Source organism: Pituophis catenifer, unplaced genomic scaffold (genome assembly GCF_029215685.1).
Source record: "Pituophis catenifer annectens isolate HBS135680 unplaced genomic scaffold, rPitCat1.0.hap2 SCAF_1, whole genome shotgun sequence".
NCBI lineage: Eukaryota > Metazoa > Chordata > Lepidosauria > Squamata > Colubridae > Pituophis > Pituophis catenifer.
In genome coordinates this window covers 322,762,595-322,782,822 of record NW_027256881.1, presented here as the reverse complement: position 1 = coordinate 322,782,822, position 20,228 = coordinate 322,762,595, and the positions used below count along the sequence as shown (strand labels likewise).

The following is a 20,228-nucleotide window of genomic DNA, read 5'->3' as shown; positions in this document are numbered from 1 at the left end:
TGGTTTGCTAGTATATGGTAGGCTGTTGTTGTGATCCAGCCATTAAGGTACAATCATGGCTTATGTTGTATGTAAACCTTGCTAAATGTGTTTGTTCAGCAAGCCATGATTCAATAGGCTGTGGTTTAATGTTGTACACCCAAAAGGTGAATGAGAAAATTTCAGCATTTAAATGAAAAGGGAAGAGGGAAGGATGCACATATAATATATAGGCTGTTGGATGAGGAAGATGCTCTCTTAACTTTTATATCAACCCTACATAATCCAGCAGGACATAATTCAAAACAGATATAGGATCAAACTTTCAGCCTTGAATGGTCAATATTAAACCCATATTTAGCTTGCTGCAGTGCAGGAGGAGCTCGCTTATTTTTTCTGACTAACAAATATTATTAAAAGGCAAAACCTATTATGAATCATGAAAGCCTTTTAATAAAATTTGTTACATAGTTGGAAAAGATTAACTTCCAGGCTGTTTCTAATTTTGGACTGTAAAGAGAACAATCTTTTATGAACAATCAAGCAGCAAAAGAAAAGGCATGGCTTTTATGTCAAACACATTTGAGAAACACATTTGAGAGAAAATACTTAGTCCTTCACAATGAAACCCTTGAAAATAAAGATGTAAAGCTGAGTATTTTAAGCTCTAACTCACTACTTAAAGCACACTGAAAGCTCCTGATCTTATGGCAGTAACATTCAATTTTGGAGCCCAGCACACGGTGAAAGGACTAGGTGGTTCGTAGTCTTTTCATCTCCCCTTTCCCACCTCCAAGAAGACCCCCCTTTTTTGCCCCCACTCCCCAGCAATAATCTCCATTCAATCAGGAAAGGAGAGTTATCCACACAGTCACTGCTTTGCAGTATAACTATGAAGTCGATGAAGCGTGAAAAGAGTTTTTATGTGGGTGAGTAACCTATATTGCGGAAAGTCAGTCGGAGTGATGCAGTTCATTTTTCCTCTTTGCAGAAGGACTAAAGCTATCCCGCTGGGCCCTCCCTAGCCATCAGCACCCGAACTATGGGGCAAAAATGCCAGAGAAACAATCCATCCCATGCAGATTTATTTATTGGTTTGATTTATTTATTTATTGGTTCGATTTATATGCCGCCCTTCTCCGGAGACTCCGGAGACTCAGGGTGGCTTACAATGTGTTAAGCAATAGCCTTCATACTTTTGTATATACCTGCTTAGTAGGGCTTTTTTGGCCCCCCCAAGCGGTGTTGGGTTATGATGGGGACAGGGGCCAATGGAACAGAGGAAGCATCCCGAGACCCGAACTGATCATTGGTCCATCTAATTCATAGGCAAGGCCTTTCTAATGTAACGCCCTTGGTGCCCCTAGAGGTGAGTTCCACATAATTTTACCACTGGTTCGCTGCACACCAAAAATGTGAGCGTGAGTGGGGCCTTCTGCATATGTGCTTTGCTTGCGCATGCGGCAACTGGTTAAATACCACCACTGGTGCCCACCAAACTCCCTGTGCAATCTGACTCTTGAAAAGATTTAACCTTTTATCCAGTGGTGGGATTCGAGTAATTTAACAACCGGTTCTCTGCCCTAATGATTTCTTCCAACAACCAGTTTGCCAAACTGCTCAGAAAGTTAACAGCCGGTTCTCCCAAAGTGGTGCGAACTGGCTGAATCCCACCACTGCTTTTATCTCTCAAAGCGATAGTGCCGCTCTATGGAAGTGACAGAACCCCCCTATACTGTGCTAGTGAAGCCACATCTGAACACTGCATCTAGTTCTGGTCAACACAATAAAAAAAAGATGCTAAAGCCCTAGAAAGAGTGCAGAGAAGAGTGACAAAAATAATAAGGGGTCTGGAGGCTAAATTGTACAATGAATGGCTAAGAGAACTAGGTAAGCAGCTGAGGGGGGAGGTGAGTAAGGGGGCTGGGAGTGTTTTCGGCTAGAGTTACTTATGTTACTCTCCCCCCTCCCCGCCCTGCCCACTGCAATGTATGTTTATCCTAATGAAGAGAAGGCTCTGGGGCAGGGGTCTGCAACCTGCAGCTCTGGAACTTCATGTGGCTCTTTCATCCCTCTGACCCAGCTCCCTGTCACTCAAGATATGCGCCACAACTGCCAATATGCGACATCCGCCAGCATGCGAGCTTTATTGAGCTTTTAGACCCATCTTTTTTTTTCAGAGTTCAAAATGTTTTTCTTGCGTGCAGAAATAAAAATTTGTGTTCTCTGTAGCAGTTCATTGATTTCATAAATGCAACACACTAGGTTTTTTTATATGTAGCATAAAGATAAAAAAAAACAATATATGCAGTGTTATCTTCATTTTAGATGTTAAAAGGATTTTGTGCCTCCCGGTGTTTTCTTTTCTGTGGGAAACGGGTCCAAATGGCTCTTTGAGTGTTTAAGGTTGCCGACCCCTGCTCTGGGGAAACAGTTACAGAGAAAGAGGGTGTCAATTTACTCTGCATAGCACCTGAGGGCAGAACAAGAAGCAACGGGTGGAAGCTCTTCAGAGGGAAACTCAAACTGGAAATAAGGAAGAATTTCCTGACAGGGAGAACAATTAGTCAATGGAAAAGGTCCCTGGAGGTTTTCAAGAAAAGATTGAACAACCATTTGTCTGGGATAGTATAAACCAGGGTTGGGCAATTGTGGCTCTTTTACAACCTGTGGACTTCAACTCCCAGAATTCCTGAGACAGCCAAGCTGTCTCAGGAATTCTGGGAGTGGAAGTCCACAGGTTGTAAAAGAGCCACAATTGCCCAACCCTGGTATAAGCAGTCCTATTTTAGGCAGGGGGATTTGGACTAGAAGACCCCCAAGGTCCATTCCACCCCTATGATTCTACGAGTCTGTAGAGATTCTCTTAGTCATCCAGGTCATTGTTGTCCCAAAGGTGCTTTTTTTTCAGGAGGCAACTGGACTTTCTTGTTTTTTTCTTTGAAGACGTTTCACTTCTCATCCAAGAAGCTTTTTCAGCTCTGACAGGATAGTGGGGAATGGGAAATCCTTCCATGACTATGATTCTATGATTCCTTAAGAATAAAAAAGAACTTAAAGAGAAAACTGGCATATGTAAAACTGTGCATCAGACATTAGTATCTCCTATTCTTTAGGAACGCCACAGACTTCACAAGGATTCTCTGGGTTAATAGAGATTTGGAGTTCATTCATATCCAGTAAATAGGTGCTTTGTAAAGAATCAGTCCCTCAAGGCAGGTTCTTTCTGAATGGACCCATCACATTTGCTCATAATTCAAAAGATGTCCCCAACTGAAAAAGGATACCTGGTCCCAATCTAATGTAACACTTGGGATGTACTACTAATTTTATTTTTCATTCAGCCCCTGGAAAAAGCAAAGAATGATGTATTCTGGCCCACATTTTTGAAAGATTATACACGTGGAAATATTAAAGGGCTTTTTCAATTTAATTTTAGCCAACATATAGGTTGAGTAACTTTGGGATCACATAGGCTCCACAATTCTATTTTTGCAGCCCCCAGAACAAACCCAGATTATGCCAATTAAATTCAATGGCAACCAATGATTTTCAGCCGTGTGATTTTTCATGTTTTGGGAACAAAGTAAGAACAGCAGGACTCTATGAGGCTTGGCAAACTTTGCAGATCATTTAATACCTGCTGGAAAGCTGGCACAAGACATAGAACTAGTGGACTTTGGCTTGAAACAGCAAGGCGCTTAAAATGTTCTTCAGATGGAATGCATCGTCCCAGGCAGGTTTCTAGCTCATAGGCTTTGGCAGTTTCAGCAGAAATCAAAAGAATCCGTATACCAGAACCCAGAACAAAAAGTTACCAAATCACGCCATTTTGAGCTCAGTAATGAGTGCTATTAGTATCATGTACCACAGGGATTACAGCTCTAGTTGCCAAAGACACCTCTGTTAAGGTGGCAATCAGTGCCGTGACCTACCTGCCAGAGTTCCTGAGTGGCTGAAATGGCGATGCAGTGGATGCAACTTTTCTGCTTCAAGAGTGCTGAGATTACAATGCAGCAGAAACAGTCAAGCTATATAAGCTATATAAAGAGGGAGCAAACCAGGGGTGAAATCCAAGTTCTGACAGGTTCTGGAGAACCGGTAGCGGAAATTTTGAATAGTTCTGAGAACCGGCAAATAGCACTTCTGGCTGGCCCCAGAGTGGGGTGGGAATGGAGATTTTGCAATATCCTTACCCCAGGAGTGGAGAGGGAATGGGGATTTTGCAGTATACTTCCCCTGCCATGCCCACCAAGCCACGCCCACCAAGCCACACCACGCCCACCAAGCCACGCCCACAGAACCGGTAGTAAAAAAAATTGAATTTCACCACTGGAGCAAATCCCACCTTCCCCAGCACAGATGATGTTATCTAATTATGTAATGAAACATCTGCAAATAAACAACCAAACTTAGAGAACACCAGGAACTTCACTGTTCAATCTTGAGCTACAGATATTCTCTTCTATTGAAACTGTAAATTAGATCAAGAGCCACATATTCCAATTCATTGTAAGCATGATCAGAGGTCACTCCAGGAGTCAAGGGAGAAGTGAACCGTCAAGCAGTATAAAGATCCAGGGCTGACAACTGAAACAGACCATCAAGAGGAAGAGGTCTAGCAATGTAGAAAGAAGTGGGGGACATGGGTGGTTTTAAAATTTGATAATATAGTCAAGATAGCACGTAAGACCTTGACATTTTTGTGTTAGCTATTAGAAACTGAAACAAAACCCTTGAAAGTCCCAAATTTTAATCACTAATGTTTTTCAACCTTGGCAACTTTAAGATGTGTCAATTTCAGCTCCCAGAATTCCTCAGCCAGATTTAGAAGATGTAACTGGAAATGTTGACTGGGGAATTCCGGGATTTAACATCCATACATTTTAAAGTTGCTAAGGGTTGAGAAACACCACACCAGAGCATCTATAAAGCACCTCTCCTTTTGAATAAGACCTTACTTCTAAAGTCTTATCCAAGAAAACCTGTTCCCAAGGCACACAATGTATGTGCTACCCTGTTTCCCCCAAAATAAGACATCCCCTGATAATAAGCCCAATTGGGCTTTTGAGCGCATGCCAAACACTTATTTCAGGGTTCAAAAAATATAAGACGGGGTCTTATTTTTGGGGAAACAAAGTATTTGGATTTCTCATTTTTAAAGTGTGGAAACCAAATATGGCATTCCAAGTAGAAGGGGCGTGCTAGAAGCAACCACTTTATCTGACTGTTTGGGATTAACTATGCTTTGGTGAATAGAAAGAAGGGTATGTTCTCAAATTCCTGTTCTGTAATTTTTTTTACACTGGAATCCAGAATGCTTGGGGCTAATTTAATATACAGGTTGAGTAAGCCAGATACCCATTCTTTCCTTTGAGGAAGCTCCCAGACCAAGTCAATGTTTAACTGGACTCACCAAGTGTGGTAATGGGAAGAGTTTATAAAGGAGTTTCCATAGCAACACGTGGCCTTTGGCTCTTGATAAATGTGTGTTTTGGCACATGCGCACATACGCATATGGGGATATTCTGCAAGAAAAATGCCCTTGGAGAACTATATTAGGATACGTTGTGAATCCAGATTCATCTCAAGAAGCTACTAGAGAAATCAACAAGACAGAATACCAAAGCTGGTTTCTCCTCTTCTATGCGTCTGTCTTCCGAAGGAAATATCTTGAACTTCATTTTGTGTTTTATGTTTCTCCTGATTTAAAGCAAAGCCCTTGAGAACTGATGCCTGCATAACAAAATGTTCTCCAGCTTTGAGGCTGGTCTTTCCCAGTGCTACCCCATTATGAGGACTGCACTATATTATTTTTGAGGCTGGGAATGAGGTTCTCTATCCCTTTCTATGTTTAATAACTCCAAAACTGGGCTTCCTCTTCCTTCCTTCTTTCTCTTGTGGTGGAAAGCAGCTCATCTGAACTCCAAAACATGGGCTTGAATTCATCCAAGACCCATAGGAAGGTCACCAAAGTGACACCAATGCCATGCGAAGAAAGAGAACCGAAACAGCCTAATAGTGTGACTGTTTATTCCTTCCAGACCTTGCCAAGCTCTTTTGTTTCCTCATCAGGGAGAACTCCAGTTCTGGAAAGACAACTTCCACCTTTGCGAGAGACATGCTATGGAAGATATCCCACAGGTAATCTAACGTTTCCTTTTATCTTTTTAAAATAGAACACGATTGACTTTTTTTTTAAAAAAAAATTCCACTAACTTCAAGGCCCTCTTTGTGTGTTTTTTTCTTTCCTCCCCCATATCTAAACTGTGATGTGATACTTTTGGAATCAAAAGTAGAACTTGAAATGTTTGAAGAAGTTTGGATTGTAGTGTCACTTTTTTACCTTCATCGTTCCGGGTAGCAGTAGCACATACTATACAGATAGTTCTTAATTTACAATAATTCATTTTTCAACTGTTCAAAGGTCCATCAAAATTTGAAAAACCCTGACTTAGGCTGGTCCTCATATTTATTACTGCCACACCATCCTGAGGTCACGTGAGTGAAATTCCAGCATGTATTTACTGTGTCCCAGGTTCACATGGTAGCCAGAGGTGGGTTTCAGCAGGTTCTGACCAGTTCTGGAGAACCGGTAGCGGAAATTTAGTTCAGAGAACCGGTAGTAAAAATTCTGACTGCCCCGCCCCCATGTATTCTCTGCCTCCCAAGTCCCAGTTGATTGGGAGGAAATTGGAATTTTGCAATAACCTTCCCCTGGATCGGGCAGGGAATGGAGATTTTACAGTATCCTTCCCCTGGAGTGAGGTGGGAATAGAGATTTTACAGTAACCTTCCCCTGCCACGCCCACCAAGCCACGCCCACCAAGCAATGCCACGCCCATCAAGCCACACACACAGAACCAGTAGTAAAAAGTTTTGAAACCCACCACTGATGGTAGCCATTTGTGACTTTCCCAGCCAACTTCCAATGAATAGTCAATGGGGGAAATCAGATTCACTTAATGATCACATGACAGCTGCAGTGTTTAGTTTAACAACTGTTGCAAAAAATATTTGCAAAATCGGGTGTGATTCACTTAACAACCACTTTGTTTAGCAATGGAAATCCTGGTCTCAGTTGTAGTCATAAGATGAGGACTACCTGTTATGTTTCAAACCAAAACCAAATGCAAACAGAATAAAGGCTCTTTTCATGGAGATTAAGATTTATAAATCATTCAGGGATGGAAACCCCATTATGAGATGGTTTCTTGGCCAAGTATGGCAAATTGGTGCCAGCAAATCATTGATGGGTCTATCCTTTTCCACTGTTTTGTGGAAAGGAGTATTTACTTGAGCTTGCTTATCTGATGTATTCTATCACATACATAATCTTGTTTCTTGGTTGGATAATCAGTCTTCTCTAACTAAGGTACCCTCTTGACCTGCATTTCTCAACCTCAGCAATTTTGAGATGTGTGTGTCAAGGTTCCAAAAAACATCCCCAACGAAATAAAACTCAAAGGGTTAGGGTTAGGGTTACGGTTAGGGTTCCTCAAAGAAGTTCCTCAAAATTCCAATTTAGAGATGTCATGTTGGCCCATCTGGGAAAACCCGAATCTGGTTTCAGGTTTTCCCCACCCAGTTGAAAGTTCACAACCCTGCTCAACACCCACAAGTTCATCACATGGTCCAATCCCTTCTTCATATGTAACTGGAGACAATCCCCAGTCACTCCCATCCAGCTGCAGGCAAATGTCCTTGACTCCCAGAGTAAGGAATGTTGTTATGGTTAAGTTTCCACCACTCCAACAAAATCCCCCCTCCCAATTCCCCAGGCTAAAATATGTGGGAGTCAGAAAGCTAAAAAGAAAAAAATGGCTTCCGAAACTGACAGGGTGGACTTCAACTCCCAGAGTTCTCTGCAATTTGAAGTTGAGAAACACTTCATTTGATTCCTAGAATTCACACTTGCAAAGAAATTTTGGGCACTGAAATCTCTGTCTCTAAAAAGTTGAGAAAAGCTGACTGCAATTCAGTTGTGCTTTTCTTCTCCTCCATGCAGTGATCAATTTGATGCACTCTAGATACTTTCTGCAGAACTAGTGCATAGACATAACTTTTCTCTCCTAGGCTGCTGATGTGCCACCCACTTCCAGTGGCCAGAGAAAGGGACATGCGCATGAGATGCTTTCTGTCTTTAGCTTTCCACTTTGCCTCATTCTGCTACTGCCCACATCTGTCTCACTATTCCCAGACCGCCACACATGCAAGGAGATTTATATGCAACCTTGAATCGTGAGAATAGACAGCGTAATAATGTTTGTAAATAAATAGTAAACATAGGAACATGTACATTTGTTCAATCTTTACTTTCCCCTAATATATTCCGTTTCTATGCCCGTTTCTATGGTTGTATATGATAAAATTCTTGAAAAATTATTTGGGAAGTAATTTGCATACAAATACAAGCTAAATAATTTTACCTTCTATTCTTAACACCAGTTTATCTGACTGTCAGATTTTGCCTGATCTTGGACATATGCCCTTTTAAACATAGTCTTATTTTAACAAACACGAGGATAGGTCATTTTCTTTTTTTGTTTTATATAATTTAGTGTGTTTCCCCTTTATGAAACTCACACATAAAAAATTACTCAAATGTAATAATTTTATTTCAATTAAATCTACAATTAAATTTTCATTATTAATAATATACCATAATCCAAAGATAATCTTTGGAGCTGAATTCTGTCATCACTACTATATATTATAGTTTTCCATAGTGAATGATATTGCTGTTAATACCTAATTGTTGAAAAACAAATAGCTGCAGTGGAAAAACTTAAAAAGTTAACTGGTAGGCAGTATGTCCTAAAAATTATTGAAACCAAAATGAGAGAATATGCAGTAATGGCAAAACTTACAGTAGATATTCATAACAGAAGTTTGATTAAATTCAAGTAGGAATGGGTCCTTTAGACAGACATATTACAAAGCAAGACAAATTCAGACCTTTGAAATACAGTTTTTAGGAAAAGAATCAAGAGACCAATTAGAAACACAACATGAATTGACTTAAACCAGTGTTTTTCGAACTTGGCAACGCAGACTTCACTTCCCAGAATTCCCCAGCCAGCAAAAAAGATTAAACGGGTCAGGAAGTCTGTCTTGAGTCTGAAAGAAGATTTTTGTAGATGCATTGTCACATCATCTATCACTGCTCCGGAATAAGGTCTTAAAAGTCTCTTGAAACCAAGTGCTGAGTAAATATTCACATGGTTCAGAGTTTAATGAGAAGTTGAGTGTTAGAACTTCCCTTCTCAAGGGGGAAGACCAATTCTTAAGAGGAGAAATTTAAAAAGCAAGGAATGGGGCTATTTTAAGCTTTCTTTGTGGATTTACCTTCTGCTTGACTGTTATGGAAACAAAAGGTGGCACCAGTTGGCTTTTGGTTCTGGCCCAGCTAGCTTGTGAATCAGACTGCAGACCAAATCTTGATTGGTTGGTTGATTGATTGATTAATAAGATGTGATTTCTAATTTGCCTTTCTAAGCTAGATAGCATTCAAGGAATCTGACAGAGCTACCAGCTGCCTTATATTTCTTGAACGTTTATTATTAACAATTTTAATAATAATTTAATAATTTTGAAAATATCATTGCCAGATGTAAACTATTCCAGGCAAATCTGCCTTTGGCCATTGACTGATGGTAATTTTGTCAATGCTGATGATGTTCAAATGGTGCTCCAGATGTTTTGGCATTGTACACAAAGCGCCAGTTACTATCTGTACTACCTTTGCTGTCTTTTGCCATGATCATTCTACTTCTGTTTGCAGGTCTTTGTATTCTGTTATCTTCTCCAGTTCTTTCTCTTCTCTTCTGCTGTCTCCAAGTACTGCCATGTCCACTACCAAGACTTTTTCTTTCTTTTTTCTTATCGACAGTTGTTAATTCTGGGATGTTGTATGGCAAGATACTTGTCTGTTTGAATTTTAAAGTCTCAGAGCACATTAGCTTTTTAAATTTCTATTACTTTGTCTTTTTTATGGTTCCACCAGTTCTGGCTTGCAGACAAGTGATATTTCTTGTAGATATGCCAATGCACCATTGTTGGTAGTTTGTCATGCTTTGTTTTTGTTTCTTGTACTTATTTCATATTTTGTACCTATACCATGAAAAGATAATCTGTTTTCCCAAAGATAATAATGATAATGTGATTCTGTCTGGATATTTCCTCCTCCTCTCCTGGATAATCTAGCAGCAGATTATTCTCTTTTAAAGATGAAAGGAAATGTACTTCTACTTTAAGTGGAGTCACTTCTCACAAGTTGAAAGACTGCAGAGAATACTAATGCGTTCCGGTCATTTAGCAACAGATCCTGTATTGTTTTATTATACCACAAGCACTTGCATAAACATCTGGGTTTGATGAAAGAGATTTAAAAAATGGATTCTGTTGTTTATAATGGAAAAGTGATTTCCTGCAAAAGACAGTTTGTAATTCTTTTGCAGCCGTTTTCTCACACTAATCCTGCTGAAGTGTCAGTTTTGTGAGTGTCCTGGACAGTGTCTGTCATGAACTTCTGTGTCAGGGTTCCAAGTAACATCCCCAACAAAAGAAAGATTTTATTAGAGATGTCATATTGGCACATCTGGTAAAATGGAACTTTGAGGAGTCCCAGGGCTTGGAGTCTTGTTTCATTGGGGGTGTTACTTGGAACCCTGACACTCTGCTTTGCATATTCACAAAAAGAGCCCTTCTTTGAGTAAATAGATTTGGACTGATAAGAAGGGATATCTTATACGCAGTGTATCTCAACCTTGTCATCTCTAAGATGTGTGGACTTTAACTCCCAGAATTCCTCAGCATTGCTGGCTGGAGAATTCTGGGAATTGAAGTCCACACGTCTTAAAGTTGACAAGATTGAGAAACACTTGTTATATGTATCGACCATTCTTTGTTTCTATGAATAAAATCTAAAGGCAAGAATAAAAATGAGTTGGGTACCCCATTCTTTATTTAAAAAATATCAAATAATCAGTCTTCCATGACAAAGAAATAGCAATTCACCAATTTTGCATAATCAGCTCAGATTTTTAAAATGCTTCCCTTCCTTCAAGTGCCCAGGCCAAATCTGTTAGACCCCACACAAGGAGGAGGAGGAGGAGAAGGAGGAGGAAGCATCATCAAGCAGCATCCACCTCGAAGACTTCAGGTAAGATGCCTCTTGATCCCTAGTTCCTTCTCTTTCACACTGAAGCTGAATTTAAATTGCTGGCATCTTGTCTCTTCAAGCCACATCAGCAAATTCCAATGAGAAAAATCCACTCCCCAAGGAATTCTTGTTAGTGTTCTTCAATTTGCTAAAATCTCTTTGAAGGTCTGTCTCCTTCTTCACTCTCCTCAATCCCCTCCAGCACCCTCTTCCTGTTGAGAATACTTTATGAGATCCTGCTGGATGCATCTTGCTAGCTTGTTGATTCTTTTCATGTGGCCTAGTTTTGCAGAGTTAGAATGCTTCAGCAATGAGTAAGATTAAAAGAAACTGCAAAAGGTGTTTCATGAGGAACCTCCCATTCCAACTTTCAGGCAAAGTGCTAGGGTTCTGAATGAAAACTAACCAATTAGGCAAAAAGGAGAGGAAACATAACTTCCTCAAATGCACCAATGAAAGATGTCGTATCAATGGAGAAGTTGTCTCATCTCTGATGAGATTTGTGTTACATCCTTAAGGGTGATTATATTCTATCCAGGTCTGTAATTTTTATTGCCAAGTCTTCACCCAGAGGATTCACTGACCTTGTATTTTATTAATTTCACTTGTCTATAGGGCTCCACTTCTTCCTCCCAGATAAGTCCCGCATAAGTTACAAAAGGGGAAAAAACAAAACCTAAATAAATGAACCAACAATTCTTTCAAGTAAACTATAAAATGGGCTTGGACCACTAACAATATTTAAACTTCAAGCAGAAGACCTGGTCATCTTATTACAGTACAGCATGGTACGAGAAATATCACTGAAGGTTTGAGGAGTTTTTTAAATGCTATTTTTAGCCCACTTCTATACTCTCTTTCAAAATCATAAAACAATTTGAAGCACTCAAGAGGGTCCTTGGGTTATTTAAATTCTGAAATCTGACAAATATTGTGGTGGTTGCCCAAAATATTAAGCAAGTTTATGAATGCCTTAGTTTATTTTAATTTTTTTTTTTTCCTCTGTCATTCTTATCAGATACCGGTATCATAATGGAAACTTGGATAGGATCTACCGGTAGGTTAGTATTTCTCAACCTTGTCAGCTGTAAGATGTGTGGACTTCAATTCCCAGAATTCCCCAATTAGCAATGCTAGAGCATTCTGGGAATTGAAGTCCACACATCTTAAAGTTGACAAGGTTGAGAAACATTGACCTAGGTAATATAGGATCTGTTCAGGTGGACCAAAAGCTGTGTGTTCCTTGTATGAAATCTTACATAATTTTAGCATTTTGTTTTAATTTTAATTGAACAATTATTCTTACACTTTTGTATTTTCAATCATGCAAGATGATGTTTATCAACTAGAATGACTGTGACCTGTCTGCCTCCTCTCTTTTGCACCTCAACAGCATTTGCAACATTTAAGGAAACCTTTAGCTTTGTAGTGTTACTGGCTGCCACCTAGTGACTATACCTTGATTAGTAACCATTCTTTACAAATGCAAAAGGCAGAAGTTTCTCCACTGGGAAAAATTCCATTGAATAATGTGGGATATTTATAAATGTGCTATAAATAAATGCCACACCCACAGAACCGGTAGTAAAAAAATTTGAAACCCACCACTGATTCCACAGTTTTACTCTTTTCTTGGCTTTGCAGAAATTGGAGCCATTTATTCTTGCAGACAGCATCCCTGCAGCCAAATACCCGAATCTGCAAGGAGGGACAGTGACGCTGAAGGAAAAGGTAAATATTCAAAGAAAACGGGGGGGGGGATTACAAGAATTGATTTATGAAATAAAGAAAGATGAATTTGGAGTTAAAATTCAACACCCTTCTAAAAATGTTGGGCATGCCTCCTCTTCCTTCTGCTCCTTCTTCTGCCTCTTCCTCCACCATACAAAGAACACTGTTTTGTGATTCCAAGTAGGTAGCAGGGATAAATATAGTTACATTTTTATTTGCAAAACCCAATATGTTAGTTCTGTTACTTGCATATTTTAGACATTCATACTTGATACACAAGCATGTGAGTGACCTATGGTGTCATCCAGCTATTGCTGAAGTAACATAAATCCTATCCTTAGTACAGTTATTTTTATACAGTAGTTTGGTGACTCTTAAAAATTGCAATCAATTGCTACTGGTGGCCTCTCCTGATGAATAATGGAGTTAGTGTCCCAATTAGCCATCAGGGCTGTCACATGAACTGCAACTGCCTTGCAAACACAGCATATTGCTGCCAACCTAACAACATCCGGATGAGCAGGTATTCCAGTCTTCCAATTTGTAAACAACATAACTGCGCAAGTATTTCCATGTTGTTAGTTTGCAATCAGTCTGTCAAGTTAATTTGTATCTAAAGTAACTTATTCCAATTTGGGCCCTTCCAGGTGTCTAAGCTTACTATTTCTATCTGATCACCTTGTGGCAAATGCTCAGGGATGATGGGAATTCTCTGTCAATTCCATTAGGGAGAGTCACCTTACAGAAAGTCTTGAACTACTTATCAAGAAATTGATTGGAGTGCTTACCTCCAATTTACTGTCCTTTAAATACCAGCCATTAAAAATACAGAAGCATCGGCCATGTAAATGGAAGAAGGCAATCTAGACTAGCCAAATGTTTGATTTGACTGCCTTTTGTTCACTTCCTATGTTCCATTGTAGGAATAGGATATCTATAGGTGGAAATTAAAAAAACCCGTCAAGATGGTGGCTACATAGGCAGAGTTCAAGTCCTGTTCATTTTTATGCCTACTGTACATACAATGCACATGAGGATGGACAGTTGTGTAATCATCGTTGCCATGCTGACTTTCTTGACCTTGCCTTTAGATGACTTTCGGATTGATTCAGACCCTTCAGATTGATCTAACATCATCTCTGTATCTTTTCAAAAAGTTCTATGGTTACATCTGTGGGTAAAGAATCTGTGATTTAAAATAGTTTAAAAGAAGACTGGTGAAGACTGTTTCAGTGTCACTGGCCTTTGGCTACCAAAATCCAGAGGATATTAGTGTCAGGGCTGGAAGCCATCTTTTGCATTGGGCCTTCAAGCCTGCCACATTTATTACTGTAGGAAACTGGGAGGGGGGATTGTATGGAGCCAGGGTGATATATAGTCATAATAACATTCCTTTCTCAGAGAGTCAAGGACATCTTGCCCTGCACCTGGAGGGCTGCAAATGGGAGGCATCTCCAGTTGGGATAGTGTATTGATTGGACCATGTGATGGACATGTGGGTGCAGGGGAAGGGACTTGGACTTTCTTTTGGGTGGGGAAAACCTGGGAGCTTTCAGATTCGGGTTTTTCCAGATGTGCCAATATGACATCTCTAATGAAATGGAATTTTGAGGAACTTCAAGCCTCGGAGCCTTCTTTCGTTGGGGGTGTTACTTGGAATCCTGACAACTAGTTTTCTGCCATCTCGTGGTCATCTGGATTTGGGCAGCCATGACCTCCCTAGTATATAAACTGGATAATGCAGTGATGTTCAAAGCAATCTTGGCTTTGTTTCATAAAAGGTTTTTTGTTATGTCTTTGAATCCTCTGCTTAACCTGGAAGGAACTTGGGAGAGGAGAGCATGTTGCTGGGCATCCTGCTGGAAGAAGGCAGTATTTACTCCAGATGAAGATGCTTGAAATAAGAAAAGAGGTAAACCTGGGATACTTTACTACTGGTGCAATACAATTGGAATATTTAAGGAGAAAAGTGGATGATGGAATAAATTGAGGGAGTCTCTGTTTTATGCACTGAATAGCAATTTAATGGCGTGTGTTTTGTAGAAATTTGTATTATTGGCATTTGTATAGCAGTAGTTGTTTGATCTGTTTAATCATCGAGCTGGAAGCATATTAAACATACGTTACTACACTAATCATGTGAAACTTATTCATTTGTACATCAATTATATGTACATATTTATTAAAACTTTATTTCTCAATTAACTTGTTCTTTTAGGAATAGCACTTTAGAACTTTGTTCTTATTTTTAAGATAAAATAAGAATAGACTGTACTTTTAAGAGTATAACAACAATGCAAACCTCTTTCATTTTTTTTAAAAAATAAATAAACTCCTGGCCATGATTTTCCACCAAGAATTCTCAGAAGTCTAGAGGTTGGGTTTTTTTTTAAGGTGATTAAAATTCTGCTGGCATTTTTGAAAACAACTCCAGTTTCTTTCAGAAAAAAGAATATCTCTCAAGCGATTCTGAGACCGTTGTGTATCTGTAGCTTATAAGGAATTATTTATCAATTCAGGCAGAACTAAAAAGGCGTCTGCAACAAGAAGCTAGGCTTAATAAGCCAAAAATGAGAGATCTTCATCTGCTGGGTACTCTTGAGCATATGCGGGGAACTCAAAGCTCTGATGATGAAGACCGACACTCTACTGAGCATGAACAAACATTTAATGGAAGCCATGGTAAGTATCATCAAAGCAATCCATTTTTAAGTCAACATCATTGATGCTGCTACAGAGTTAAGGTGATTCCTAACCTTTTAATCTCTACATTGGCACCATCTTTGTTTCATAGTTTCCTTCTTAGAACTCTTTGTAAACCCGTCAACATATTGCTGCAATGGTTAGAATGCAGTAGTGCGGGCTGACTCTGCCTACTGCTAGGAATTCGATCCTGATGGGCTCAGGGTTAATTTAACCTTCCATCCTTCTGAGGTTGGTAAAATGAGGACCTGGATTATTGGGGGGAAATATGATGACTCTGTAAACCACTTAGAGAGGGCTGGAAAGCATTGTGAAGCAGTATATAAGTATAAGTGCTATTGCTGTCTTCTTGCACCACCTGCCAATAGATGTAGACCAATATAGGTAAAAGTAAAGATTCCCTTTGCACAAATGTTCTAGTCATTCCTGACTCTAAGGGGTGGTGCTCTTCTCCGTTTCAAAGTCAAAAAGCCAGCGCTGTCCAAAGATGTCTCCATGATCATGTGGCCGGCATGACTAAATGCCAAAGGCGCACGGAATGCTGTTACTTTCCCACCAAAGGTGGTCCCTATTTTTCTACTTGCATTTTTTACATGCTTTTGAACTGCTAGGTTGGCAGAAGCTGGGACAAGTAACAGGAGCTCATCCCGTTATGCGGCACTAGGGATTTGACCAGCGGTGGGTTCTACTTACCTTTACTACCGGTTTGCAATGGGAGTGTGTGCACAGATCATCCATTATGACATCCGGGCACGTGGGTGGAGCCTCCTGCTGATTTTACTACAGGTTTACAAGAACTGGATAGAACCAGGAGCAACCCACCACTGGATTTGATCCGTTGAACTGCCAATCTTTCGAGCGACAAGCTCAGCATCTTAGCCACTGAGCCGCCACATCCCCTACCAATATACTTAAATATTAATAATTCAACTATGACTGAAACAAGGATATTGAGTCTAGTAATCAAAGTGGCTCACTAAATGATGCAGGAGGATGTCAGAACAAGAGATGCCCGTGAGCTCCCCTATAACTAGAATTAGAACAGGTAATACAGATTCCAACTGGGATGAAATTATTCCAAGGATACAGTCATAGACGCATTGTTTCTATTTTGTACTGGGCTTAAGATTGCATGCTGATTGACTTCCAGTATGGTAGAGATGACATAAAGTATGAGGGCGACATTGATAAATTTTGTGTTTATTGCTTTTTAAGGGATGCTTATCCCACACTTGCACATCAAGTGGCCAAATCCTCTCACCAAGTGACACAACTATGCAAAATTTTTAATTAGATACATCATTTTATTGTCCTATTGTTTTTTCCACTTTCCCAATAGCAAATTGTTGCATCGAACCATTTCTCTTTTTTTACTGTACGCATCTGTACTAAAAATACTTGATTTGACATAAAGTCCTTAGCCACTTGTATGGTACAGAATCAGGGATGCTGTAAAATTTGTACCATGCCATAAGCTTTTAGAAATTCTAGGAATGGTGAGACTCCATTCCAGGTGCCACAATCGATTTCTGAATTGGAATAACACAGAATTCATTTCTACCTGTGACAAAGTGTTAGTATAGAATACTAGGTCAAAAAATATCTAAAGAATGGCCATAGGCATGTATTCCAGAGTAGTTTCTCCCACTAACTGTACATTAATCATTTTTAGAGCGATGCCTTGGGGTTAACACTTGATTGTAGAATTTTTTCCCCATTAGCTCTTCCTTGGTGGAAATGAGTCCTAAGTGGAAATACGAAACTGTCAGTATATAAGAGTTCATGAATTGGAATAGACACAGTAACAGGTCAGCCAATGGGGAGTGTTTGGTGACCCAGACAGCTCAGAGCCTGGGTGTGGCTTAGGTTCACTGAGAAGTTTCTTATATAAATGAATCCTGCTGAATTATTTACTTGTGTGCTGGTTGGATTGCTGCAAACTCTGACAGAATCTGCCTTTTCTTTTATTATGCTCATTTCATAAAAGGAGACAGAGATGGGTTTTGTGATGCTTCAAAGGCTAACAAGTTAATCTTGGTTATTGTCAGGTATTATTTCACCACAAAAAACTAAAACAGCCTCTCATACACTGATGGAAAAGCGTGCCCTTTTGTCTTTGAAGATTGGGAGAAAGCTAAAGTTCATTTTATACAAGTGCAGTATATCAGAGGTGGGCAATGTGATTACAGACTTCAGGTGTGGAGCTCTTATATGTCTACTAGGATTCCTGATGCCTGATCTGTTAACATATTTTAGAATAAAAAATTAGGCTGAAGTAACCCAAGCCAAAGCGCCAACCTCTAGCATTTTATTTGCAGGAATGCTGTGGGGCCAACCTGTTCTCCTTCAGAGAATTTGGTCCCCAACTCTCATAATCTGTGGCCAGTATGGCCAATGCTATCAATGGATTATGGTTTCTGAAGTGCTAGGTTGGGACTAAGCTGGACCAAATGGCACTGATCCAAGGTTGCTAATGCATCACAGTTCTTCCTGTGTGTTTGTATAATACTGAAGCCTCCTTTGCTTGTTTTGTTAGGAGATTTGTGGCACAGAGAATTTCTTAAAGAATCTGGGTCACCTAAATCCCATCTGGACCAGAGGCACAAAGTGGAGACATGGCTGTTGAAGCAACAAGCAACAACAGAGTCGTCTTCAGATGCTTCCAGCACTGACACCAATAACTGGAGTGATTGCAATGACAACTTTAAGAAACCTTATCGGAGACCTGCTTTAGTGAGGACTAAGACAGAAAGGATTACCCTTTTTGATGATTTTTTTGATAAAGAAATTATATAGGTCATGTATAAGACAGCCTTTTAGAGATGGTATTCTGACATTATTCTCCTCTTCCATTTGTAATTCTCCTATCATCTATTCTATCTCTGTCTATTATCTATATCATCTATCCTATCTATCTATCTATCTATCTATCTATCTATCTATCTATCTATCTATCTATCCATCCATCCATCCACCCATCTATCCATCCATCCACCCATCCACCCATCCATCCATTTATCCTATCTATCTATCTATCTATCTATCTATCTATCTATCTATCTATCTATCTATCTATCCATCCATCCATCCATCCATCCATCCATCCATCCATCCATCCATCTATCTATCTATCTATCTATCTATCTATCTTCTATCATCTATCTCCATTCATATTTATTATTGCCTTAGATCTATAGAAAATAAAACAGTGTAGTCAATAGTCAGCCTACATCACAGTATTGAATTCCCCCTGCCAGTCTAAATGCCAGGCAGCCTCTGAGTATGACTACACACCCTTCTCAAGCATAGGCTTCAGCACAGATTCTTTGGGAGATTCTATCCCCCCTCCTTTGCTTCTTATAGAAGAAAAAAAACCTTTGTTCTTTTAAAAGAAGAAAGTGAATTCCGGAAAACAGAGCAAGAAGTTATTGTCCTTGAGCTAGGAAAAGGGGGATGTACTATCACTCCAACAGCTTTGATAAGTAGCTAGAATTACCACAAGAGGCTGCAACAGAGGACTTTTTCTTGGGATTCTTTTACAACTTATCAAGGAGATAAAGAAATATGTAAATATATTTGGCAAAAGCTGCATTAAATTCTAATTTCTTTTGCTTTGCCTGCTTATGCAATATGCCTTGCTTATTATGCAATAGATTTCTGTAGATTTCTGTACAAAAATAATTGTGTTTTATCATAGCCTGGAATCAGGCATATTCTAGAATATCTGTATCTTGTTCTCTAAGTTCTTTTTAGTAATAATAATAATGGAAGGAAAAATGCTATTTGTGGTAGATCAGCACAGCTTGTCTATTTGGAGGAGTATTTGTCTTTTTTTAAAAAAATACTGTATCTGCTTCAACATCGATGTATTTGAGTATTTAAAGTTAAAAAGAATTATAATATACCTTTTTTTAAAAAAAATAAAATTGCTTTTGTTCACCATTTGTGAGATTGAGCTATTTTCCAAAAAGGAGAAAAAATCTCTAGTAATCTCCTTTACATTATAGAACAAGGAAACCACATTATGAAAATTAATTCCCCTCCTTATCAGAGATTCTTTTGAAACCACAACCAGTCAGAGTGACCCACCCTGTCAGATGTAAATGCCTTATTCTATAATGTGTAAATAATGTATAAACGGGGTATCAGGGGTTAACTTATTCTTCACTTCTTAATGTATTCATAATTCACCACTCCCATATCTAGCTCCACCCATTGTACATATATAAGGAGCTGTTTGCCCCCACTTACCTGCTTCTATCTGTGAATATTCAGTGAATATAGAATGCCTAATGTAAATAAAGGAAGATATATTTAAACCTTTAACTCTTACTAAATTTATTGAGTCTGATCCTGAAAATATTGCAACAAGCTGGTAGCAGAGGATGGTTAATTGACTCAATAAAAACCTAAAAATGTCTAAGAAAGATAGGCCCAACACCAGGGCATACAGCAAAGAAATGGAAACAGAACAAGAAATAATCAACGAATCCACAAACGCGATTTCGAGAGAATCCGAAGAATACACCACTGAAGACGAAGAAATAATAGATGAAAATGATGACCAGGAGGAAATCGAAATAGAGAATAACGAACTCAGGTCAGAAATATTAAAACTATTGAAGAGCCAGAAAAACGATGAAAGCCTCAT

The 20,228-nt window shown here is 39.3% G+C and overlaps 1 protein-coding gene across 1 annotated transcript; it reads left to right on the top strand.

Annotated features, from left to right (window-relative positions):
* The first annotated feature begins 5,912 nt into the window (after nt 1-5,912).
* Nucleotides 5,913-18,373, top strand: CCDC198 (coiled-coil domain containing 198). Its single transcript, XM_070931650.1, has 6 exons — nt 5,913-6,123; nt 11,049-11,143; nt 12,788-12,874; nt 14,697-14,786; nt 15,394-15,556; nt 18,114-18,373. Exons 1-6 carry the CDS (start codon nt 5,913-5,915, stop codon nt 18,371-18,373), a joined length of 906 nt encoding a protein of 301 aa, XP_070787751.1.
* Nucleotides 18,374-20,228: the final 1,855 nt, after the last annotated feature.

What these genes read in the sequence shown, in the direction of transcription:
- CCDC198 (XM_070931650.1), top strand. Translation starts at nt 5,913, where the DNA reads ATGGGCTTGAATTCATCCAAGACCCATAGGAAGGTCACCAAAGTGACA. An exon ending in TGCTTGAAATAAGAAAAGAG is followed by an intron (nt 14,787 to 15,393) that starts GTAAACCTGGGA and finishes TTATCAATTCAG; the next exon opens with GCAGAACTAAAAAGGCGTCT. An exon ending in AACATTTAATGGAAGCCATG is followed by an intron (nt 15,557 to 18,113) that starts GTAAGTATCATC and finishes TTGTTTTGTTAG; the next exon opens with GAGATTTGTGGCACAGAGAA.